The sequence below is a fragment of the Manacus vitellinus genome, unplaced genomic scaffold, assembly GCF_001715985.3.
Source record: "Manacus vitellinus isolate BGI_N305 unplaced genomic scaffold, ASM171598v3 scaffold_62_pilon, whole genome shotgun sequence".
Taxonomy (NCBI): domain Eukaryota; kingdom Metazoa; phylum Chordata; class Aves; order Passeriformes; family Pipridae; genus Manacus; species Manacus vitellinus.
Window position 1 is genome coordinate 3,045,986 of NW_021940704.1, and position 26,092 is coordinate 3,072,077.

At 48.5% G+C, this 26,092-nt stretch overlaps 1 protein-coding gene across 13 annotated transcripts in view; it reads right to left on the bottom strand.

The window, feature by feature from the left end:
- ARHGEF9 (Cdc42 guanine nucleotide exchange factor 9) overlaps positions 1–26,092 on the bottom strand; it is a 206,312-nt gene that overhangs the window by 49,883 nt on the left and 130,337 nt on the right. For all 13 annotated transcript variants that reach the window (XM_018083279.3, XM_018083277.3, XM_018083286.3 and 10 more), the window contains 2 exons: positions 15,131–15,310; positions 2,199–2,390 (listed from right to left, as the gene is read on the bottom strand). In XM_018083279.3, coding sequence (XP_017938768.2) covers positions 2,199–2,390; positions 15,131–15,310 — 372 coding nt within the window. The remainder of the gene's footprint in view (positions 1–2,198; positions 2,391–15,130; positions 15,311–26,092) is intronic.

The following is a 26,092-nucleotide window of genomic DNA, read 5'->3' on the forward strand; positions in this document are numbered from 1 at the left end:
AAGACAACGCAGAAAGAATCATGTCTTGCAGAATATACCAGCTAAGGAGTCTTTCTGTTGTGCCTTTTGCAATCGGACATGCCTATCTCGTATTGGCCTCTTTAGCCACCAGCATGCTTGTAACAAACGTGGGTAGAGCCTTCCTAAATCTTCGTTCGCGAAGCCCGGCCATGATGAGGTATTGGAAATACATTGTGAAGCAGAAGAGAGAAATGGAAGGGCTCTTAATCACTGTTCTCAGTAACAACCACATATCCTAAAGTGCCTCCCTGGTATTAGGATTTGTTATTCATTACAGCTCAGCAACAAGACTATGACCACACACTGCTAAACTCAGCACTAAATCAGGCTCAAGCTTTGCCACCCAGCCAGAGCCCCTCTGCCACCCCCTCCAGTGCCTCACATTGCTGCCGTTCCGCCTGACACCCTAAAACAAGGAGCCAAGGGAAGCAGGGAATTTGCCACTGTCAGAGCACTCATGCAGCTCGTGAGGGTTTGTGCTCTTCCTGAGGCACAAATCACACCTCTGTTATCCATCAGGGGCACTGGGAGCTCCAGCCAGCCACTCTCTCCATCTCCAGTCATGCTGTGCCCAAATGCCCAAGCCTTCTCCAGGCAGAGAGATTGCTCTGATTAAACTGAGCACAATGAGCCTCTCTCCAGCAAGGCACAGCCCATCATTTCACAGATGAGAATGCCCATCTCAGTCCTCCTCCTTCCTCAGCAGAAGCAGCTGAATCATTTCCTGGTGCTCTACCTGGAGGTAAGATTTATCCCCTCAATGCCATTTTGTATCACACAGAGCAAAGAAAGAGCTTTCCAGATCTCTCTCCTATCTGGGACATAGCATTAGGTGCAGTAAATCCGTGTCACCCCATGGATGTCAATGCAGCTGTATCTGGCTGTACCTCCTGAGAATCCCACTTGGCAGAAGCACAGTGACATGGCTGGAGGTGCAAGTTAAGGTTTATTTAATTTTTCAATGGAAAAGTGCAAATGCAGAAAAAGAAACAGTATGTGGAAAAGTGCCTGCAGTTCTTCCCTTCTCCAATGCAAAGCTCTCTGACCGAAATAGCACAGTGAAATTAAGCTCATTTGTTTGCAAATTGAAATCCCAAGACTCTTCCATATTTGAAAAGCGTCATAGATGCTTTTTGGATGGCTGCTCTGCCTCGTCAAGAGACAAGCAGCAAGTAGGAAGGGAGGAAGACATTCTTCTAAGCAGAATCCGCAAGGGGCTTCACCACATTGACTGGGCACAGGCTCACTAAATCTTAAACATTCCAAGGGATGAGCTGAAAGGCATCCATGGGCTTTGATTTCAGTGCTAGCAAACTTCTGCCTCTCAGAGATAAGTACATGCTCTACATAAAATGCCCAAGCTGTCCTGCTGCCCTCTCCAGTGCAACTGTGCACTCCTCTTCCTACACGCTCTGCACGCCAGGCTCAGCTCAGGGGACTAATCCTGTGTGTAAGGGGTTGTAGAGGTTAATTGTAACATCATGAAGAAGAATCAAATTGGGGATGAGTGGGGTCAGTCACTAAGGTCCATTTGTTTGCTGGTTTCCTTCCACTGTATAAACCTAGTGTACTTCATTTCTCACGGTGCAAACATTTTTCCATCAGTCTCACCATAAGCAAAGGTAACTGGGGCCATCCTGAGCCAGGGGAAATTGTGAACCGGATATGAAAGGCACAGATGACACGGGTAACTGATTGGTTTAATTACAACCTCATTTCCTCAATCACAAGTTCAAAAGTAGATGGCACTGGGTTTTAATTAAGAGGACTGTTTGAAGGTTCTCAACCTCATCATGCTTCAGTCAAAGAGGTATGGAATAAAGGGCCGGAAATTGTACTTTTAGTTAATACAAACTGAAGGAATTATAAGATCCAGCAGAAAATTCTCAGAACTATCAATACTTATCAACAGATGCTGCTCCTCTATAGACACGCCACTCAAACACACTGTGGCTTTTTCACAAATAACTCATGGACAAACCTCTCCTGACAGCCCACTGTGTCCTGCTGAGTTCCCAGGGTCACAGCCCATGGACAAACCTCAGCATATGGACAAACCCTCAACCCATAGACAAACCCTCAGCTCTAGACAGCCCACCATGTCCTGCTGAGCCCCAGGGTCACAGGCCATGGACAAACCCTCCCTGTGGACAGCCCCCAGGGTCCCAGCCCCGTACCTCGCAGATGTCCTTGAGGTGTTTGATGTAGTGGCGCTCGGTGCTCATGATCTCGTTGATGACGTTGGCTCTCATCTGGTCGCGGTTCTGCACGGTCCTGCCCAGGCACAGGCAGTCGGCGCTGGGATCCAAGTGGCCGTTCTGCACATCGCTGGTCCCCTCCTCTACCCCATCCTCCTGGTTTACCCACAGCTGTGAGGAGCAGAGGGGAGAGCAAAGGGCTTATTCACAGCAGCATCAGGAGCCAACGAGTCAGGATTGCCTGGTTTTTGGGAGATCCACTCCCTCCTCACACCCACAGCGGTCACCGGGGTGTCCACATGGCTCACAGTCCACACAGTCCACTTCTGTGGTTGCCCAAAGGTTGCCCACACACTGCCCAGCTCTGCCCATAAGTGAGGAGTTGCAAGTGTTGTCTGTTTTGATCCCAAATACAAAATAATCATGTGAAAGGGTGACTGAGTCCTGGATGCTACCAAGTGCTCCGAACCATGGACAAGTGTAAAACAGACCAGTCTAAGGAGAATTGCAGGTACTGGTGCAAAGCACTGCTGTGCCAGTTCCTGCCCACCTCCAGCTGGGGTCTGTCTGAACAGGAAGATCCTCTGGAAGGAGGGATAAGCCCTTTCCAGGTGACTGATTTAAGGTCAAGATGTGCCTGGTTCAGAGATGTGAATGAATGCGCACATGGGCACTGGGCTGTGTTCCTGGGGTTTCTGTAACAGCCCAGGCCAGAGTTTGTGAGTGAGCATTGATTTCATTTCACAGCAGATTTCCTCATCAGTTCACATGAACAGCCTTTCTGACTCAGGCAAATCCCCCATCTCAGCATCCCGAGATTGCGATCCCCAACCCACAGGGACAGCACTGAGTAAGTCTCCTAAAACCTGGGGGCTGAGGGCAGCTCGGAATGGGGTGACAAGCACTGAGCACTGAATACTCTACACTGGAATAATTACAAAAAGCAATGAAAAAGTACCACTCTGTTTTCAGCACACTGAAGTTTCTTTCCATCATCAAAAACCTACACTGAAATTGCAAACTAAAAGATTACACTCTCTCTAATCTGTCTGAACAAGCCTGCGCTCTGCACGCAACATACGGATCAAGGGCCTCCTTCTGTCACCTTTTCCCCCAAATAAAACCTGCCTAAAATAACTCTGATTGACTCAAATTGGGCTCAGGGTAGTTTGTAAACAAGCATTAAATAACGCTTAAAGCTGACAGAAACATCCCCGTCTTACACAGATCACCTCAGCTATGATGGAAATCAAGCAACTTCTCTCCTTAGCATTTAAAGCCCAAATACTGAGGACTTTCAGACCTAAAAATTCATGTACCTGTGAGCAGTGGAAGAGTCCACACACATAGCACATGGGGAACTAACGGCATCATTAATCCGATCTTCAGGCTTCCCTTCAGTGGTAATAGTTTTTCATACATTCCTATTATTCAGCTTATATTAGGCTTTAAACAGATAGTAAAGGGCAGTGTTCCTGTAAATTAGTGAAGTAAAAACCCCCAAACTTGCTTGTGCTCCTTCCCTGTTTTCCCAACCAACATCGTGTTCTGCTAAACCACCTCCTGCAGCTCCCACATTTTGCCATCCTACTGTGAGTTCTAAAGGCCATAAAACCCCCAAACCCATCTCTTCTCCAGCAGAATGTTACGGCTGCTGCAAACTTGGGGGATAAAACAACCCCAAAGCAATAAAAAGCCAAACTTGTCGCCCTGCTCCCAAGTGTGCCCAGTGTCTGGAGCTGTCAGGGACTGGACAGGAGGGTGTAGGGCAGCAGTGCCCATTTAAATACCAAGATGCCTCTTCCCTGGGCCACCAGCCCTACCTTGAGCTGCTGCCCCTGGGCTGTGCTCAAGCAGTGCCAGGTACATCCCAGGGCAGCCCATGTGCCCGAGTGAGCCAGTGGCAGAGCTGGGATGGATCCAGCATCCTGCCTGCTCTGCCCACGCGGAGCCCTGCCTGTCACCCCCCGCCTTGCCCTGGCACGTGGAACCTCCTTTGGCACATCAGGAGACCGGAGGGATATGTCAAAGCCTTCACAGAGGCCAAACCAGGGCTGGAGCTGAGGGAGAGAGCAGGTCAGTGACCCCAGCCAGGCCCAGCTGTGCCAGTTTGGAGACACGGAACCCCTGGGAGCTGCAGCACCCCTGGGAGCAGCTCTGTGGGCCTTTCCCCAGGACCTTCCCTCAGGATGGGCTTCTCCATCGTGGCATCTGCTGCAAAGACAGACTAGCTCCTGCTGTCTCCCAGTTATGGAGCTACACATAGATCTCTGAAAGGGGTTTTGTACAATTTCTATCAGCACTGGAAGGTCTGGCTGAGCCACTGAAAGGGAAGGCAGGGATCTAATCCCACTGAAATATAGGGGGATCCAGCATGGAAAACCTCTCCTGGCACACTGAAACAAATGTCAGAAACATGTCTCTTGTTCAGAGAAACAACCCAAAAGCTGGTTAGGAAACATGGCTCTTCCCAGCAACCCCTCTCTGCTCTGGAAGAGGTTTTGGGTACACCGAGGCAGAGCAACACTCTCTGTGTGGGTTATGCTGAAAAATAAATGCCCAAGTGCTGCTGCTGAGTTCTGGCCACGTTGATGTAAGTGACCTCAGGGGACAACCTACTGGTATCAGTGACACCTACTGCTCTGCTGAGAAAACCTGGGGGCACCCTCAGAAGGGAAAATGGGACCTGGAAGGACAGAATGCCATGGGATGCCATGAGGGGTATGTCCTCATGGCACTTCACTGGCATTCCAAACCAAACAAATGTTGAAAATCAAGCAGGACTAATGTGGGTATTAATTCCTCTTGGTTGAAGTTTAAAATAACTTCCCACCCTACCCTCCTGCTCCTATGAAAAGGAATTTTGCAGCTTTCCCAAACCCAACTGGAACAGCCTGTCACCAAGTTTTACGACACTGCTGCCAGTCTGGCAACAGAGCACACTTCTAAAGCTCTACTTCCTCAAGTCAGGTGAGCATGAGAAAAAATTCAATTTTTATTTAAAACATAAAGGAGGAAAGATCTAATCATAACAACTATGTGCATGTAAGCTTGAATCATGAATCCTAAGACTTTGAAACTCCAAGGTAAACAGCAAGCTTGCAAACTTCCATGATTTCTCAGATTCTGTCTGCCTTTTGTGAACGGCAGGAACACTCCCTCCTTCCTCATTTGGGAACCTCAGGAGTCCTGATTTTTTCCTTAATGAAATTTTTGCTCCTTCCTGCCAGGATTCATGTTCCCAAAAGGACAGAAACCACAGTTCTAGTCTAGACGACTTCTGCCTTAGATTAAAAACAAATGCAACAGTTTTATTGGGCCCAGAGGAAGCTGAGGGTGCCTCCCACCCTATGCCCTGCAGTCTCAGCTGCTGGAAGGATGAATCCCACTGTGCTGCTCAAACACTCCTGCTTTCTGCCTTAGCCTCTAAAGCTCTCTGAAATTCCAGCCTGGGTCATTCTTCCAGGGCATCATTTGAAGTCTGGACCATGACTCACAAAAGCTGAGGCACACTGGCAGCTCTGCCACTGACCTTGGGCCAGTCACTGAAACTAGAGGAGGCTTTCCCCACCTAAAACCAGGGATAATCACAGACAAACTCAGGCAGACATTAAATATGGACTTAAATGCATCTTGTGGGCTCCCCAAGCTCTTGTACTTATCCATGAGCAACAACCTGGTTAGAGAGACCTGGGGTCTGATACTGGTTTCACACCTCCAGCCTTCAAATCCTGGGGAGAAGCTGGGACATGCAGGGATATGAGGAGGTGGCACTTAAAGAGTTAACTGTGTCCTGTGTCCCAGAGCCACCACCCCAAGCTGGATCCTCTCTGCTTCACTGACCCGCTTGCTCTGACCGAAGCGCTGCAGGCGACAGCTGGGTGGAACAGCAAACGGGGGTGACGCTGGCTTTGCCCAGAAACTTATTAAATGTCATATTTAGTTGATTTAGAAAGCGCTGCAGCATTCCTATTTTAGCCCAGTAAGCTCCTGTAAGGAGGGTGTTCACTATGTTTCAGACACATGTGACTCTCCCAAAAATGCTCTCCTGCCTGAAATGCCAGACCTCCTTCCTGTGGAGAACAGCTGAGATCCCACTGATGGGAAAAGGTCCATCTCCTCCCCATCTTTCCAATGTGCACAGGACACAAACACACAGATGTACCCTCTTCCCAGTGCAAATACCCCTATTTTTTATAAAAGAAACTTCATAACTCTAGTTTTCTCCCAGTTTCACACCATCTCCCCAGCCTTTCCAGCTCAGGATGGGTGGCTGCCACTCCTGGGAAGCTCCTGTGGGGCTTTCCACGGAGCAGAGATGGGATGTCAGTTCCCTGGCAGCTCGTCAGTTCTGCTGCTCACTTGGATTTCAAGAAGCCTCTCCAGGCTCCTGTCCTGTCCTCCTCAGCACTCCAGGGCTGTGGCTTGGCACAGACCAGGGGTTAGGACACTAGACTAAATTACTGCATCCACTGCCACTGGGTTTTTAAGAATAACAACAGCTGTTCACCAACCATCAACAACCCTACAACAATAAATCAGCCTTCAGTGTCCCTTTAAGACATCCCGGGCTGTGAAATAACACAGCACTGTGTGGGTTCCCCCCATGCCATGAAAAACGCTTGGCATCAAAACAACGAAGTCTGCCCCAAGAGCCATTTCAAACGCTTTGTGTCAAGAATTAATTAAAAGAAACCTACAAAAACTACAGAGGGAAATAATTCAAGTTGCATAATGCTCATCCTATGTGATGTTTCCCATTGAAAGGCCACAGTACACGTGGAGAGGAACGGGCTTATCATGAGGTTCCCAGTCCTATTTCAAAATTCAACCCTAATTGGGAAGTCATGACCAGCTCCTGTGTAATGGAATAACTTGCAGAGGCAGATGGAAGGAAAACAGTGAAATAAAAAAGCCCCTTTTTCCTAAGGACCAGTTCTGGGAGCCAGGGAGAGCTGATCATTGCATTGTGCTAGTTTATGTTCTGTGTGATTGATATCCTAAAAAGGGAAAAAAGGAAGACCCAGGGAGCTACAGGCCAGTCAGGCTCACCTCGGTGCCCAGCAAAATCATGGAGCAGATCCTCTTGGAAAACATGCTAAGGCACATGGAAAACAAGAAGGTGACTCATGAGAGTCAACGTGGCTGCACTGAGGGAAAATTGTGCCTGGCAAATTTAGTGATCTTTGACAAGGTGGTTACAGACCTGAGAGCCCCTTCCAGGGCCTGAAGGGGCTTCAGGAGAGCTGGAGAGGGATCTGGGACAAGGGCCTGGAGGGACAGCACAAGGGGGAATGGCTTCCCACTGCCAGAGGGCAGGGTTAGATGGGATATTGGGAAGGATTTTTTCCCTGTGAGGGTGGGGAGGCCCTGGCCCAGAGAAGCTGTGGCTGCCCCATCCCTGGAAGTGTCCAAGGCCAGGTTGGATGGGGCTTGGAGCAACCTGGGCTAGTGAGAGGTGGCCCTGCCCATGGCAGGAGGTGGGACTGGATGATCTTTAAGGTCCCTTCCAATCCAAACCATTCTGTGATTCTATGATATAAAATTCTATAAATCTGATTCATCAATTTGCAGCTATACCCAATGGTGCATAAATTCACCCAAGGGCACTGGTCCAGCATGAGCTGACCTGCAATTATTGCATATTGAACCTGCTGAGTGCATGCACTATATGTAGAGGACATTTTACTTGAATAGGTACTGAGGACTGATCATCTCATGCTAATCAGAAACCACAATAAAACAAACATTTTACCAGCCATCTGGATTATTAATCTCCATTCAGTGGATACTCACAAGGACAAAACTAGCAGATAATGTGCCATTCCGGATCCCAGCTCACAATTAAATAACGCGGCAGATTAATGACACATGGAGATCTTTCCAGAGAGCTGTTGCCATTCCAGGGAATCTGCTCACCAGTGATTTTATAACCAGCACCAGTGTGAGCAGCCCAGCCTTCACCAACACCTGGTACCGACAGTGGATTACAGTGTCACTGGCCCTACAACTGCTCAGCAGTGTCAGAGGCTCCAATACCCTCCAGGAATCTGCTGCACCACAGGACTATTTCCCACCTGGCCACGCTGCCCTGCTCGGCAGGATTTGCCCCTTTCCCTCCCCCCCTTGAGCTGGTTGTCGCTGGTGCTGTGCCTTGTTTGCAGCCACAGGCCCTGTGTCACATTCCTGCTCCGCTGGACTGACACTGGATTAAGAAGATCGCTTACTTATTTGCAATCAAGGAGGGCTCATGGTGCAGAGCTTTGCATAAGTAAAACATCATCAGTCTCCTGGTGTCACTCCAGTGGTCCAGGCACAGCCTCTCCCTGCCCTCAGGAGGGAGCACAGCCTGGCCTGGGCTCTGCAGAGGTGTTTCCCCTTCCCTGCCTCCAGAGAGGAGTGAGGACCTGAGTGTCCTCCCCTGGCCAGCCCTAGCCCCCTGCCCTGCTGCAGGACTGTGGGTGGGATGCTGTTTGCTGGGAAACTAGCCCACCTCCCTGTATCCTCTTCCAGGACAAGGAACAGAACGTCTGTCAGTAGAAGGAAAAGTAGTTGAAGCAAGTTGCTCTTTTTCCTCCCATGGTCCCACCACTATTTTCTTCTGCAGCCTGAATTTCTCCCTGTGTAATCTGCCTCCAGCCTCACCATCCTTCGCTTTCCTCCAGTTCACAGGCTCCTGGATATCCTCTCTTTCCTTCCTGCAAAACCACTTCCAGTTCTTGCTCTCCCCTCTAAAACTCTCCGTTCCCAGCCTCAGAAATTCCCTTAACCCAAGGTGCGAAATACCCTTATTTCTGGAAAAGGAAAGAGCAGGGGATTCTATAGGGTCAGCTTCAGGCTCTGCATCCACGAAAGGTGAACAAAAACAGCTCCAAGGAACTGGCCCTGTGCTTACTCCCTGTTTCCTGCATTCCAAATGCACAGACTCCCGGGGGCTGGAGCTCCACCATGTAGCAAAAATGTCTTGGACACTGCAATAAAGTGGATGTGCTTTGTTTTATCCATCAAAATACTGGGAATTAGGGTTCAGCCCTCCCCATTTCCCAAAAACCAAAAGCCCCTACTGTGTGATGGTACAAGGGGCAGGAATGAAAGCTCCGAGCTCACTGCAGACCCCTGCGAAGGGGAAGGTTCTTCCCTCATGACCCCCTTGGCAGGGGACAGGGAAGGCAAGCTGTGAAGATTTGTGCCTGGCTTGCCTGACTCAAAGAATGGCCTCAAAACTCTGGTTTTGCACCCGCAAGGCAGCTTGTAGAGGGCAAAGTGCCAGTGCCTGCCCCTGTGGGGACCCGAGGGATGGGACCTGTCTGGGTGGCGCGAGCTGTGCGGTCCCGGTGGCTGCAGGAGCACAGGCAGCACTTGGGGCTCAAATGCTGCTTGACTTTAAAAAACCCCAAACTTCTTCAGCCCATCCAGTCTCTGTGCTGTGCCCAGACCTCCACCAGAGCTATTTTTACGCTGGATTTGCCACGGGAGAATAAAATCTCCTTTAGAAGGCAGTGACTGCAGCAGGCACTGCAGCACATCCCACTCTGCATGTCCAACAGGTGATGCCACCTCAGCACCACCCTCTTTCCTCTGGAAATCTCATCTTGGTGCCACTGCCACCTATGCTAAGGGAATGCTAATGCAGGGACTGCAGCAAAGGGAAGAGCAGGTGAGTGATGAGCTGCTGTATCAAGATATAATCAGATTTTAAAGGCAAAAAGCAGCAGATGTGGCTGGTTCTTGGAATTACACCTGCGGTACAGAGCAGTCACAACTCCTACAATAAAAACGAAACCCACGTACCCAATAAAGGTACGAGCTGCCAGGCCCTGGGACAAGGCTCTGAGTTTAGAGTCTCCTCCTCCACAGCACCGTAAAAGCTCATTCCAATTTATCCAGCACTTCTCCTTTAGCAACAGAAAATAAAGTGGGTCAAAGGCAGCTTTTCAGCAGGAAAATCAATCTAAAATTACAACACTTGAGGGAACCAAGGCAATGGTGAGAGAAAACATGGTGCTGCCCTCCTCCACCCCTGCATCTTCTCTTGGAAGAGGTACAGCACACAAAGAATTCAGACATCCCCCCTGCTCAGGCCTTGGGAGGACCCTTCACTTCTGCACAACAACTCAGGCACTGCACAAAGCTGCAGTAAAACCTCCTCAGCCCCAGCTTTGCTCTTTACCTTGGCTTCCTAACGTAAGGAAGGTAGACTCACTGCTGATGAGTTGAGAAGAAATACATTCTGGAAACTCAGTCTGCCTCTTGGATCCAAGAAGACTAAAGAGAGCTTTACAGAGGAATAAATCCCCCCCTCTGCCCAGGACAGGTGCACTCTGCCACGTCTCTGCAGGAAGATTCCACTGCACTAAACGTTCATGAGCTTCACTTGTTTTATTTCTTTTTCAGTGGAAATATATCAGAGCCCAAACACAAAGCCATTTGACTTCCTGTGCTTGGAGTGCCTCACCTGGGCCCTTTGGGATGATGATGTGGGGCTCTGCAAGCAAAATTTTGGTTTGAGACTTACTGTGTTTTCTAAAGGAGACCTCAAGGTACAACAATGGATCCATGTGCAGCACTGTTACTCTGTACTGTAAATCCCTCCCTACCAACACTAAGCCTATTTTTTTGAGCATATGTCAATGCTGGATGTACTGCTATGCAAAAACTCATATATATATATAAGTGTATATATATTACTTGCATTAACAATTTTAAGAATCCTGTGCTTCCCAGAAATAGGAGTTTTAGTTGGTACACTTTATGTAAGGGATATCAACCCAGTTAGTTACCTTAATGAATTAGTGATGAATCAAGTTTAACTTCATTTCTAATCTTTTCAGAGGGTACAGACCAGTAAATTCAACTCTACAACTTAGGATATGGGGGTTTTGTCCTCCACGGTTTTAAACAGGAAGTTTAAAATTCCTGTTTAAAATTCCTGCTGGTTTTTCCAGTTGCACCTCCCAACCTGACAGACCACTTGAAGTTCACAGGACTTTCAAAGACAACATGCACTAATCATGGGGTTGATGGCTGCACCCTGTGGGTGCCCAGGATCCCTGGATAATGTGCACTAAAATACACACAGATACCTTCACTTGTCCTAAACAGCTCATTACTGAGCCTTAAATTTAGTTCTGAAGTTCTTATACCCCTTTCTGACTCATGGGTTTTCATAACCTTCTCCCTGAGTGCAGCAGTTCCCTGCAGAAACCAATGACCATTCCCTACTAACTCCAAATTTTGCTTCTCCTATGTTGTGCTTTTTCTTTTCCCCAAAAAGCACTGCTTTATCATCCACTTTCTCCTTGAGAGTTGTTGTGCTCCCAAAACTCTATGGCTTTCCTCTCTCCCCCTTTCTTCCAGCCAAGTCCCAAGCTACGAGAGGATTATTGCAGGTGTGAGCATGGAGACAACAACTCCTGTATGCGCAGGGAATTTTTGTGTGCCACCCCCTGACTCTGTGTGGAAAGAAGGCCAAGGGAATCAGCAGGTTCCTGTTTTCCTCTCCACTTCCAAATGTGAAGTTTCCTGCTATGAGATTTCGTGAGTGCCAAGTGCTTTGCCAAAGGTTTTCAGATGATCTGGCTGGAGAGCAAGAAGCGTCAGACATCTCATTGCAAACTAGGTTTGCAGCCCAGTTTTGTCCTCAGAAGTGATCCAAAGGACTTTCAGAGGAACCCAACTGTGCAGTGATCTTCTGCTGCAACCACTGTTAGTACTTACAAGAGCCCCGAAGTCTAAAATATCCTAAAATTATTCCTCTTTGTTTTTATACCTGCCTAGTCTGTCTGACATCCCTCACTTGAATGCTATTCCTATTCTGCTATTCAACATGCTGTTGTTCTCTTTTCCTCCTGGTACTTACATAAGAGAAATATAAAGAAAAGCAATTATTTTGCAAGTAAAACTAGAACCACCCAGGCTAAATCAGGCAGTTTTCTGGCATCATGGCTCAAAATAAAACAGAGAAAAACCCAGTCTCCTCATGATGAAAGAGAGATCAGCTGCTCTTCTCTCAGTTCTTTTAGTTCTTATTCAGCTGCTTTGGAAACCTGGGGGGCAAATCTTCCCCCCCCCCTCCAGCCTCCCTTGAAGACCTGTGGACAAAATGGGCCAAAGCTCTTATTTTTAAATATTAATTCTCACTCAGGGCAGCAGAGCCAGGCAGTGCTCCCCTTCAGGAGTGCATCAGTCTGTCCCAGGGCAGTGGCTGGTCCCAGACCACCCTCAGCAAGTGTCTCCCACATGGAACAGCCAAGCCAGCCCCTGGCAGAGCTGACGGAAGTGAAGCCACAGGGTTGTGACTTTAGACAGAAGGGGCAAGAAACCTGCCTGGCAAGGCCACCGTGATGCTCAGCACCAAGGGTTGTTCCAGGACGTCGATCACACACTTGTATACAACAGTCTGAGATTCACTCATTTGTCTCCTTTGTTTTTCTCAGTTTCTAAACCCATCCTCCAAGCCTTTGAAAAGTGTAGGGAGAGATGGAGAGTTCAGCCAAGTCGAATGATCCATGGGTTTGGGACTTGCTCATTCAGCTGCTCATTCAAAATAATTTTGGGACTTGCTCATTCAGTGTGGTGTTTTCAGAAAACAGGGCAGTGCAAAAGCAGACTATTCTCAAATCTCCTGTGAACAGGATGTTTATGACATCACACAAAAAGGGGGGGTAAATCTTCTCCCCAGAATCACAAAGAAAACAGCAGTGGTCAATGTACTGAGAAGTTAAACTGGCCCAGAACATTTAGTCTCTAAATCAAGCAAAAATAATGAGACAGATTGTTCTTGTTCAGCCTTTCCAGCTTCAGCAGAGGAGATGTGTTAGGGACACAGGTGGGAGTGTTTCTGCAGGAAGGTTTTCACCTCCATCACACCTGATACAAATCCATTTTCCAGACTTGTTGCCTCAACTGGCTGCAGGGTCAGACACAAAATTGTTATTATTCTGGGAAAGAATAACAGCATAAACTTTTTCAGGCAGCCCATGCTCCAGTTCCAGCCACTGATCTCTTGCTCTTGGCACTGGCCGGTCCTGGGAGAGACCCAAGAGCTGCACCCTGACTATCACAGGGGACAAAATTGTGTGCTGGGGAGGCAGCAGCAAGCAAAGGTCTGAGTTCCTCATTGGTGGTCACTGTAACACCAGAGGAAAAACCATATTATACATTTTTACCCAATTTTCCTAATCCCCGTGGCTATTTCCCAGGTGAAGTGATCAATGACACAGAGATGCTGATGATTCAGGGATGCCCAGAAGAGGGAGGGTTCAGAGAAGAAGGTGAGACAGGCAGAGAACCAAAGCAAACACAGAATCTCCTTGGGATGCAGAATGTCTTCAGTGCATGTTTGAGGGAGAACAGTCCTCCCCTTGCCACTACCAAGCTCGTCAAATGGCCTGGAAGGGTGGGAAAGAGTCACATCTCACACAATCTTACAAGGCAAAAGAAATCTTCGTGATTTCTTGGCCACCCCTGGAGTGCTGTGTCCAGCTCTGGGCCCTCAGCTCAGGAAGGACATGGAGAGGTTGGAGCAGGTGCAGAGAAGAGCAACGAGGCTGGGGAAGGGACTGGAGCACAAGTGCTGTGAGGAGAGGCTGAGGGAGCTGGGGGGGCTCAGCCTGGAGAAGAGGAGGCTCAGGGGAGACCTCCTCACTCTCTACAACTCCCTGATAGGAGGGGGGAGCCAGGTGGGAGTTGGGCTCTTCTCCCAGGAAGCAGCAGTAGGCCAAGAGGGCTGGGTCTTCAGCTGTGCCAGGGGAGGTTTAGGTTGGATATTGGGAAGGAATTTTTTATGGGGAGAGTGATCAGGCATTGGAATGGGCTGCCCAGGGAGGGGGTGGAGTAAGTTGAGACTGGATGTGGCATCAGTGCCATGGTCTGGGAACCACGGCGGGGTTGGATCAAGGGTTGGACTGGATGATCTCGGGGGTCTTTTCCAACCCGGCTGATTCTGTGATTCATTTTTTGGACCGTTATTTCCTAAGCTTCTAAAGGAATTAAATCTCTGATCCTGCCTCTTGAACCCTCGGCAGAAGAGAGAGGACAGAGAACTGCAGTAGGTCAAAGGTGACATCTTGACTCCCTGAGGAAGGCTCAGGAGCACCCAAATAAATGTGATAGGAGCTGACTATAGCAGAAAGGGCATCTTCTTAACCCTTTGCACTTTTATCACATAGTGAGCAAAAAAATCCCATTAAATGCTCAAATCCTCCTTATTTCTAAAAGGCTGGATCATCACTGGGGATGGCTGGGACAGAAAACCTACTACAGCAGAAAAACAGAGACAAAATGGTTGTCTCCTTAAAAAAATAACCAGAGCTGGTCACAGACTAACTGGTGAAGTAATTTTACATCCAAAACTGCTGAAGAGTCAAAATGCAGCAGCGCTTTGGAAAAGGGGAGGGCTGACACCTCCCTGTGCCACACAAAGCTCGTCTAGATCATAGAATCATGGAATGGTTTGGGTTTAAAGGGACTTTAAAGCTCACCTTGTTCCACCCCCTGTCGTGAGCAGGGACATGTTCCACTAGACCAGGTTGCTCCAAGTCCAGCCTGGCCCTGAACATTTCCAAGGGTATCCCCTGTAGCCTGGTGAACTTCTAAGCCCCACCAAACCATATACTTGCAGGCACCACAAAACTGAACTGGTTTTACAAAGAACTGCTTAAGAAGAGAGGCCACAATAGACACACAGCAAAGGCCACTTCATATCCCAAGAGCATAGAAAACCAGAGCCAACACCTATTCCAGCCTCCCTCTACCCCTCTAATTTCTTTTGAAACCTTCCTTGCTCCCCATTTTTTGACAGAAGACAGACACAGTGGAATTAAGCAGAACAAACACAGCAACAACTCAGTTCCTTGATGCTCTGATCAGCAGTGATTCATTACAGCAGGAAAAAGAGGAAAGTCACTCACCCTCACGAAGCTGGCTGGAAACCATCCTTCTTCATCATCGATCTGACCCCACCACCAGTCCTTGTTGGAAGCATCCAGGACCTTGATAACGTCTCCTGCTTTAAACGCCAACTCCCGGTTGGCCATGGTGACGTGATCCCATACTGCCTCAGCACTTACAATGGAACCACCACTGATCAGCTTGGGAAACAGAAAACCACAGTCAGTGCATGCCCTGATCCCCAGCACTCGCACGTGCACAGCACAGACACAGCAAAGCGCTCAGCAAAACGGCAAACAGCTGCCCTCATCTCAATCCATGGCAATGCCACCCTCACACCATGTGCTCCACAGCCCACCATCCTGCTCCCCACCGGGCAATGTCCCAGCTCCTGGGACAGCAGCACCACCTCCTTCCCACCACCACGTTGTGTTAGGAGCATGCACATCTGGCAGGGACATGGCTTCCAGGGACAGTTCCACCAGCAGAATACACAGTTCCCAAAAATGGAACAAAACCAAGCGATAGTGTCCTGCAAAGGAATTCTCACTTCAGAGCAAGTTTGCTTGGTCGGAATGTCAGAGGCTCAGGAGGCTTTCCATGCAAATCCAAGCAAAGGCAGCACATGTAACTAGAAGAACACTTCTTTTTTGAAGTGGAAGTTCCCCATTTTAGTGCTGGTGATGTACTGACATCTCTTGCTTTTGACATCCTCCAGCTCTCCAGCAGCTCAGAAGAGCACAGTGGCACCTCGATGACCTGCTCCATACCTGGCCTGGGGCACAGCCCAGCTCAGGGAAACCTGCTGGCACTGGCTGTGCTGACAGCGCAGAGACCTGCCTGCTGGAAACTGTACTGAGCCCACCTTGATGTCTGACAGAACCTACGGAACACCCCTCCATGTCGAGCCTCAGAGGTGGGCCAGCACCATGGCACTGAGAGCCACCGAGCTTCACAGAATCACACACAACCACAGAACGTGCTGAGCTGGAAGGGCCCCACAAGGGTCATTGAGTCCAGCCCTCAGCCCTGCACAGGACCATCCCCAAGAGTCACACTCTGTGCCCCAGAGTATCACCCAAACCCTTCTTGAGCTCTGTCAGCCTCGGTGCTGTGATAGATATGAAACTCCTGCTGAATGCTGGCAGGAGGGACTGATCCGAATGCTGCTGCCTGTGCTTCCACAGAAACCATCCATCCATGCCCGGGGCACCCACTGCTCCTCTGAATGGCAGTTGTGTATTTTTTAACAGAATAGTAAATTGTGTTTGTGTTTTGCCCACTGCAGGAACTCTGCACTGAGCAGTGAGGCTGCCCCAGCAAACACACACTTCACCCATATGCTTATTAGCCTGTCAGGGCCATCCTGAACCTCGCTCATTAATTCTGCCACTGAGATGCCCTGAACACGGACTTCGGCTTGCCTCCAAGTCACAGTTTCAGCTCACAAGGACAGAGCTCAGCACTGGATTATTACAGACCATTATAGACCTTCCACGTGGTGAAGTTTTTCCAGCCACAGTGTCCTGTCAGCTCAGGCAGGGAACACAAAGCACACAAGCCCATCACAGAGGTTATGCAACTGTAGAAGCAATGGTTACAGAGCTCTTAATGGCTTTTTCCTAAGTCTGGCTTTCCAAAATGCCTGCTAATCACTACCTGCTAGAAGGGAACCTTCTAGCACTGCTTGAGGGTTCTTGGCATAAAAAGAGAAGGACATTCATGTCCTACAGGCAATCCAGTCAACAGATTAAAAGACCTGATTTACCATTTGCCTTGAACTGGCTTTCCTTTAAGAAATCAAGCTCCTTGGGTTTGGGACAATCAGAGCTGCACTTCCAGCTCTTCAGTTATTAGTCAGTTGTACATAATGCAACAAGATCTACAAGGTTTAACTTTCGTCCTCAAAACCCAGACAGATCTAGGCAGTGGGCCCCTCTTGTTCCTGCAGCAAAGTAATATAATATTCCTCCAACTTCCATTTCGACAAATCATCCTTTCTAATTCAAAATCAGCTGTAAAAGAAACATGGCTGTATCACACAGGGGACTTGTACACACGAGCCTCACAAGATCTCCTGACATCAGACAGCAAACACACACACAGGTCAGTGATAAGCTCTCACTGAAGAGTCAAGCAATGGACCCAGTTCACGGCTGAAGTCATGGCAGAGGCATCTCCTGCTTTAGCGTGGGGTTATCCTGTGCCTGGGCTTTGGACACAGAGCTGGAAACAGCTGGGCACCAGAGGGTCCCATCCCAATGAGCGGCACCTGGAGTCAGATGGTGATGGACCCCCAGTTCACCCTGTGCTGGGCCCTGGCTCAGCAAAGCAGGGTAACTACACCTGGAGAAACAACAGTTATAGAGATTGATTTCTGATTCCAGTGCTACATCTGAGTGCTCAGATCAAGGTAGTGCCATGTTTCTGTGCTTCCTCACCACCCCTTGCTCTGCTCTGGATCGAGGGTCCTGTATTTATGGACCCTGTCCAAGCATGGTTATCCAGGTTAAGCAAGTTCTGCCCTTCCAGCCCTGTTCTGGCCCAGAGCTCTTCCTTCCCACAGGCATTCCGCCAGCCCTTTCAGGCATCCAGGTACTTTCCCTGCATCTTCCCTGAACACAGATGACCAGAACTGTAAATACTATTCCCAAAGAGACCTTACCAGAGATCTGTGAACAGCATGAAAAATTTATTCCAGCGTCACAGAAATCCTGCAGTAATACCTCACATGTCCCCCTTTGCCCTTGGCCACCTTCCACCCGTGGCTCACTGGGATCTTGCATTCAGCTTATCTAAGTAAATGCAGTAGGGTACATTCTCTTTGGCTGGAAAATCAGTTTTCTTGTCAAAAAATGACTCGGGTTGGCCTGACACTTTCTCCTTTTGTTAATGCCATTGGGTATTTTAGTCCGTTTTGCAGTGATGAGGAACCAGGAATGGAGCTGTTATGCAGGGGCCCTGTTCCTGCTGTTTCTGCTTCAGCTGACATAGACTTTGCTGTCACTTCACACACAGGCAGTTCTGGGCACAAACTGCCACAGAAACGTCACCGAAACCAAACTTCAGAGGGACTGTGTTTTAAACCCTCCTCGCCTACTCGGCAAAAACGCATTTCCGAGCCCGAGGCACAAAATCTCAGCTCCGAGGGCTGGCAGGGACTGCAGAGGGACATACAGGGACGAGGGGGTGACACCTCGGCCTTTTTCTGCTGTCAACACAGAGCTCTGAAAGGTGCTTTCAGGGGATGTCAGAAGCTGGGGTGGTTTTGCAAGGTGCTGCTTGATCTCAAGGAGGAAGGCTCTAAGGCCTTGGTTCTCAGTGCCTCGTGTCAGCCAAAGAAGAAAGGCCCCTCTGGCTGGTCCCTCCTAGCCCCTGGTCCTTATTGTTGGCCCAAGGAGGGGATCCACGTGCCAGGAATCCTGCAAGCAAGCCTGAGCCTTTCAGAATGGAAACACAGCTCAGCCTGTAAAAAAAGGATGGCGGTGGGATGGCAGAACTGGAGTTCCAGCCATCACGTGCTAAGTCCATTGAGAGAATGTCAGAGCCTAAAATTAAAAGATCCAGTTTAATTTATCTTGCCAGACATCTTGCTGCATCTGTGGAGCCGTCCAGCTCTCTCAGGGCAGGGATATGGAGACAGGACCTGACATCTGCAGCAGCAGGAGATGATGAACTGGAGAAAGGTCAGCATGAAATATTATTTTCTGAGAGAATTCAACACAGGAGCTCTTCACTCCAGAAAGTTCACATCTCTCGGTTTCAAAGCCAGGTCTTAGTGCTGTGGTCAGAGCCAAAAGACCTTGAAAGGAACTTTTCTCCCACAGTGTTACCACACAGCAGGTCAGACCACTCATCTGGACTCCTTTTTAACCAGTGAAGAGACACGTATGGAGTGGGATTCATCTGGGCTATCTCAGCCATCTGCCTTCCAGTCAGGTGAATCATGCCCCAGAAATTACAATTCTCTGTGTTTAACTGGCTGATGCAGAAGTTTGCACTTCCAACATCTTACATTCGTTCCAGCTACAATTTGTCCATTGCTAAAACGGGGTAGCAAAGACCTGCATTTAACCATAATAATCACAACAGGAATAGTCAAATATTAAACAGCACTCTTCCAGACCCAGCAGTTTTCTGTGTGGTGAAGGTTGCTGTAAATAGAGTTATGTTCTCTGTGGCCACCAGGACAATTCACAAAATCTCAGCCTTAAAAATTTACAATGAGGACACAGATACTTGGGCAAAGTGTCCTACCCAGGAGAAGAGGGAGGCACTGAGAAGAAATGCAGGAAGTGACAAGTACATTCAGTCTGACATACTCTGAACACGGTTTGTCTTCCAGGTGAAAGTCCTAGTTCCTATTAAATCAATTATTCTTGTCAGTTGGTTGTTCAAACTAAAGAGCCCAAGGAGAAAATTCCTTGGCACTTTCACCATGTAACATCAGTGCAGAAACGGCCAGGAGCATTTTGGAACAACAGACCTGAGAATAATGTTGCCAGTTTTACAGGAGACACCAGAGCACTTTCTGGGGTGGAGAAAAAAGTTTCTCAGTGGGCGGAAAACCAGATTAACTACTGGGAAAGTCACTGCTTACCTTGGGCCCTTCCTCACCTCCCAGCAAACACCTGGGAATGGGCAAAGGTAAGTTCCAGGACAGACAGGAGGGGGGCCACTTCCATGTCCCAGCACCACAAATGAATTGACTTAATGAGGAAAAGAAAAAAGGGAAAAGGGACAATGCTCCCTTTAATTATATGCATAGCTGGCACATTTCTGGAATACACTAAGAACAAGGGGTGTTATCCCTGTATCACCAGGATGACACACACTTCAGCCTTCCCCAGGAATTTCTTCACAGATTTCCAAAGCCCCCTGCAAACCTCCAACAATTCAGTCACAAACCCTTCCTCTACAGATGCTTATTTAAGACACTCCCACCACTCAGCTAAAACAGGTGAGTGCTTTACAACAGTGAGCAAAGTCAGTGGGAAGGAATTAAATCATTCCTACTTAAGGTCCATGAAGATTTTGCTTTCTCTTCTAGTCTAGTGTCATTTCCAGGATGGAACGTGGCCACTGGAAATACTGAATTACATTAAGGGGTGCTGCCAAAATAAAATGACAACAGCAACAAACAGTAAATAAAGGGTCTCAGAGGACTCCGCAAGTCGCGGGCAGTGCCAGCCCAGCCCAGCAGGGCAGGCCATGGGAGGGATGCTGCAGAGTGTCGCCACCAGCACCGGGAAAGCTCAGAAAGGCCCATCTGGCTGATGATCCCAACTGTTTCCTTCTTCCCTTGCACTTTCCAAAGCCAAAGGAGAAAGATTGTCATTAATGCCACAGGGGGAGCTTCCAAGGAATATAAGGAAGGAGTTCAAAAGTGGTAGTTTGACTCAGGATTTTGCATTTTCTCTTCTGGCCATGCCTTGGTGGCACTGCTATCAAGATAAAATAACTCCCTGTTGAAGTTAAGAAGGAAAATAAAAACTAGAAGGAATAACTGGAACAACTCCCTGTTACAGGACCTGGTGGAATCACTCTGCCTAACCCTGTTACTAGAGCAGGTCTGGAGTCAAAGGAGAGGAGGACAAGGGGGGTGCCAGGAAAGACCCTCCTGCAGCAGCAGATCCCCCACACCACGTCCCCTCCTATCTCACAGTCCATATCCATAGCACATCCGGATCAAAAAAGCCCAGGATTCCTACCCAGGATGGTTTCCTAAAGCACATTTACAAAGGGACCTCTGAACTAAGGGTTACAACTCCCAGGCAGGGTTTAAATCTGTGAGCCACGAACCCACTGTGACCCTGCAAAAGGACTTTGCTCCAGCTCTTCAAGATGGGACCAACTGCAAGACTATTTTGGGGGATGGTTGAGCCTCTGCCTCCGATGCATCTGGTGCATTTTCCCTGACTTTGCCTGCTTCCCAAGCCAGGACACACAGTTGGAGGAGAACAGCTGCTCCCCCTCAGCCCCTGCCTACAGTGAGGCAGCCAAGAATTAAACACGTTTGAGTGAAATCAGCCACTACTGCAAAATTTTGCTAAATGTTTTCAACTAATCAGCATTTACTGGCTTCTTATGGGCCAACTTGAAAAAGGAATCGGAGACTTAGTGGTCCCTGGAGACTGAAGGGGGCACAAACTGGTCACTTAAACCACTCTTACCTGTCCATACTCTTCCAGGGATAAATGATCATTGTTAGCCCACGAGATTCTGCACTGAGTTTCCAGTACAGAGTTTCCCACTAGTCCAAAATGCATTTAATGAAGAGCTACCTTCCCAAAAAAAACCCCAAAAGATATCTACCATCAGTTACTATCTCCTTAGGAAATTTTAGGTACCTCAAAGTTTTCAGGACTATGGCCTCTAGAAATATGAATAATCTTAAGACAGGGAAATATCTCTCTGTTACATCATTTATTTCCGCATCAATAGAGTTCTAACATTAGAAAGTAAAAGCTCTGGGTAGTTCCCTTTCAAATCAACATTATATAAACTGTGTACTCCACAGGAGAGGGATGCAGGGACAGGAGCAGGCTGTGAGGGGAGATGGAGAAACATGGTGAGTCGATGCCATTTGTTCACACCGTTCTTGTACAGACATGCCCTTTATTCAGCCAACATAAAAGCACCGTAAAATAACAATAGAATTTCCCACTGTATTCACCAGGCCCTTCCAGAACCAAAACATCTTCAAACAAGGATATACAAAGAGCTGGTGTTCAAAGAAAAGAGTACTCAGAGGAACCCCAGCAGGACAGAGAGCAAGGAGGGCAGTGGAGTAGTGGGTTCTGTACCTTGTGTTTCAGTCCAACACCTCACCATGGTTTTCCCCACAGGGTCACTCAGCTGAAGGAGCAGACAAAAGGAAGTGTACAAGAAAACGTCCCCCCACCCCATCACGCTGCACTTCGCTCTTGCATAATCTCCTAACAGTCCCTCTGATTGTGGATCTATTTTTAAACCTCTCTTCAGAAATTATACAAAGTGAATAATGCCAAATCTTAGTGGGTCTCTGCATGGCTCATTCACCAAACAAATGGGAGGGCAGTTCCACTTGATTTGCTTATTCTCTGAAGAGGTGCAATCACCCAAAGGTTAAGCACAAGTCAAAGAATTTCCCTTTCTGCTTTCAAGCCCTTTGATGAATTTAACCAATGGCTGGATTTCAGCTGAAAGAGGCTGATTGGAGCAAGAGCCTGTGATAGCCCCATATTCTGGGAAGGCTGTCACACTTGGTTGGAAGTTTTATATAGATTAAAGGTAGAGAGTCAGTACAGATGTAAAGGTTCATTAGGACTGGGTTGTTCTGTTTTTCATTGGTTCACATTTTCTTGAAGAGGTATCACCTGGCAGGCAGGAGATCACCTGGCCTCAGGCAGGGCACAGCAGCAGACCCCAGGGGATGGGATTAGTCTGATTTTCCACCTTATTATGGTTATTGCCCATGTCATTCCTATTAATAACAACAGCTGGAACGCAGATCCACTGGAGAGCTGAGAGTGCCTATAAAGCCATGGCAGCATTGAGGAGAAGGCCTGGTACCAAGGCAGAGTGTCCCCAGTAAAGCACTGGCCATGCAGGTTTGAGTTGGCTTTGGAGCACCAGCGAGCCCTGGCTCTGATGGCACATATGTTCCCGTAACTGCTTCCCGATCCCTTCTGTGTGCAGGGCACATCAAGCCTCCTCTTGCCTCATGGCATATCTTTCACGTCGAGTAATTACAAATAACCACTAGCCATAATCTTTTAGCTCAGATAAATAATGAAATTGGGTCTGGAATTCAAAATTTAAACTGCTTGGGGGGAAAACAGCACCTTTGTCCTGCAGAGCCAGAGCAGCTTCTGGTGCCTTGGACTCGGAGCCAACAGCACAGATCCTTCATTACAGGACAGCACACAATTGCCTAAACACTCTTCAAGATCCAAACCTAAGATACCCATGCAAATCCCAGTCTCCCGCTCCCAGAAGGGACTCCTCACATTCTGTACCTGCCTCAAAGACCTGCAGTTGTGCTGAAATCCTTCCTGACCAGAGGGCCAGAGCTGGGCTTTGATTTACACCCAGTTCAGTCTCCCTGGCTGAGCCTGCACTGTGCTATGGGGGTGGGAAAGCAGTCAGGCTTCCTAAGCTGTGTTCCCAGGGTCCACAAAGCCCCAGTCCAGTCTGCTGCTCAGCACGCACCGGGCCCTATAACATCAGGGCATCGTGTACAGCCCACGGGGCACAAGGGACACAGCCGTCTCTCAGTTATCCAAGGAGCAGAAAAATGCAGATAAGCAAACTGGATATTACAAAATGTATATAAACTAGGCTCTGAGAATGTACAGTGAGGGGCAAGAGGCTGCTGGGGAGCCCTGAGCCCTGGACTAAGGGACCCAGTGCAGAGGCACAGCACAGAGATAATCCAGAGCATCGCCATGCCTGTGGCGCCGTGATGCACAACATCACGGATTTTCACCATAGATAAGCAAGACTTGACTGGAAATGTCAGCAATGCCACATCTAGATTCATTTTACTCAAAAGCCTGTCCTTACTGAAAGTGGAAAGCAAAAGACTGTCTCTCGCAGAGCGCACTGTAGGCAAAGTGAGTTCATCTGAGCAACTGAATGGTTTTTGCAGGGAGAGGAGACAAAATTGTCCTTGCTCTGAGGAAGGCAAGAGTGCTCGATGCTTTAGAGGGTATTTATTTTAAAATGTACATCACCTGTTGCTCTGGGGCATGGGCGTTTCCAAAGCAAAAAGGAATTAAGGAGAAAATCACACAAATGACTCCCAGTGGATTGCATTATTTAACATAGCACAGCTCCTCACAAAGGGAAAAGCACACGGATCTGCTCATCCCAGACATGGGGTGTGCATCCCTGAAGCTGCAGAACTGCCACCAGCCACCCCAAAGCTGGTGACACACAGATGAAGGGACACGGACACACGGCTGCACCCAGGCACACCCACCAGCGACTTCCCTCACCCAGAACCAGGAATTCACAGGGAAATTAGTAAATTGACAGGACCAGAACCCATGAAAGTCTGTCCTAAAAAAGCTGACACAGTTGGCCAGGGTTTAAAAATATAGGGCTATTAATACAAACCAGAAACATTACTCCTGGATGGCCAAGTACAAGGAACCCTTTGTGACTGAGGCACTGCAAAGTGTTCTGAAACACCTTTTAAAAAGGAAGCACAACCCTGGACTGTGTCACGTTAGACCACAATCTGTTAAACACATCTTCAGGAATAGATTCAATAATGCATAACTCTCATTTATCAGTATTGTGGTAAGAGGTCAAAATTGTATTTAAAAAGAAGGTATTTTCAGCGCTGAGAGCTTGGAACTTCAAACATGGTGGCTGTTATTATTGCAAATCAATGCCCTGGCTGGATTAATGTCCAGATTAATGTATTACACTGATAAATTCACCACTCAGGCTCCTTATTTGCTGTTCTGATCTCCTGATTTCTCAGGGTAAGTCGGCAACCACACCTCACACTCACATCTCACCTTCCATCCACATCAACTCCTGACAGGGCAAACAGGCAGCACTTAAAGGAGATAAAGCCCAGAGTAAGAGTAAAGCAGCTTCTCTCCTTGAGATGCTTGTTGAGCCAAAGCCTGTGGTATTCCCTGGCTCTCTGAGCTCACTGCCTATGGTGCTCAGAGCCCTGGTTTGGCCAAAGATCATCTTGCCTTCTGCACTGCATCACCACAAACCTGGCAAGCACTGCACACTGCTGGTGCCAACCATGCCTGCCTGCACTTGGCAAGGCCGTGCCTGGGGCAGGGTAAGGCAGAGAAGTGGCACTGCAGGGCTGCACCACAGCACCCACCTCTGCCCCCCTGGGTTTTACCACTGAGATACCAGGGGGTATCTGGATTGCTGCTCTTATTCCCATCCGATTGATTTGTGTTACCATGGCTTTTCCCCACTCAAAGCCCAGGGACAGGCTGAATGTACAGGCTGTCTCATCAAGAAGGTAATGAATGGATGCTCGTTAAATGCACAGAACTCTCCCCAGATTGCCATCAGAGCCTGTAAGCCTATTACAGGGATTGGCCAGATCAGCACAGGGATATGCAACCTTCCACTCCTAAGCTGCTTTTCTCAAGTCAGACCAGGAATGACTGAGAGTCACTGCCTGATGGCTTCTCAGATTTTATGGAAAATTGCCACAGCTGAAATGTTTCCTTTAACAGGAGTAATTCAAGGCAGACACTTGTTACAATCTTCTCCCTCAGCTGGACCACAGCTTGGACCAATGCCCCTCAGCTCCAGTTAAACAGGGTGGAAAGGCTGCAACGTCAGGTCTTTTTTCAAGCCATCACCAGCTGTTGTGAAACAGGAGTTACCCCAGCAGCACTCAGGGGCACAGGGAGAGCAGCCACGAGCATCCACGTGGTCCTGCTCCCATCTCCATCCCCTCAGCTGCTGCACTGCCCCTACACCCGAGAGCTCAGAGCCCTGGTAGGAGCTCCAAAAGCCCGGAGTAGGTAACATGAGCTCCACCCAAGCCCCTGCTAAGAGTGAGCCAAGCTGGCTGTGTTGTTTCTCACCTCAGCTTGAGCAAACTGCTGCTGCCTGAGGGCAGGGAAGGGCAGAGTGGGATGAGCGAGGGCTCCACCACTGTCACCTCACCCATTGTGTAACTGTCCCCTTCCCCTCTCTCCAGGTCATGCTGCACAGGACACATGCAAGCACCGTCCCCATCCCTCTGTCCCACTTCTCCTGCTCATGGGGCCACATTTCCTGCCTAGTATAAGGAAATTATCACCTGGGTGGTGCTGGAGAAAACGGTTACACACCAAGATAATTCTATTCGAAGTCTAGAGGGCAAAGCTGTCACAGATGAAGTATCTTTGTCTATCATCTGTTGGGAAACACAGGACAGAATGCCAGCCACTCAGCTTAATGCCTGGCATTCCAGCTCCTTCAAATGAGCCCATGCCGCTGTATGTAATCACAGGATATATTTA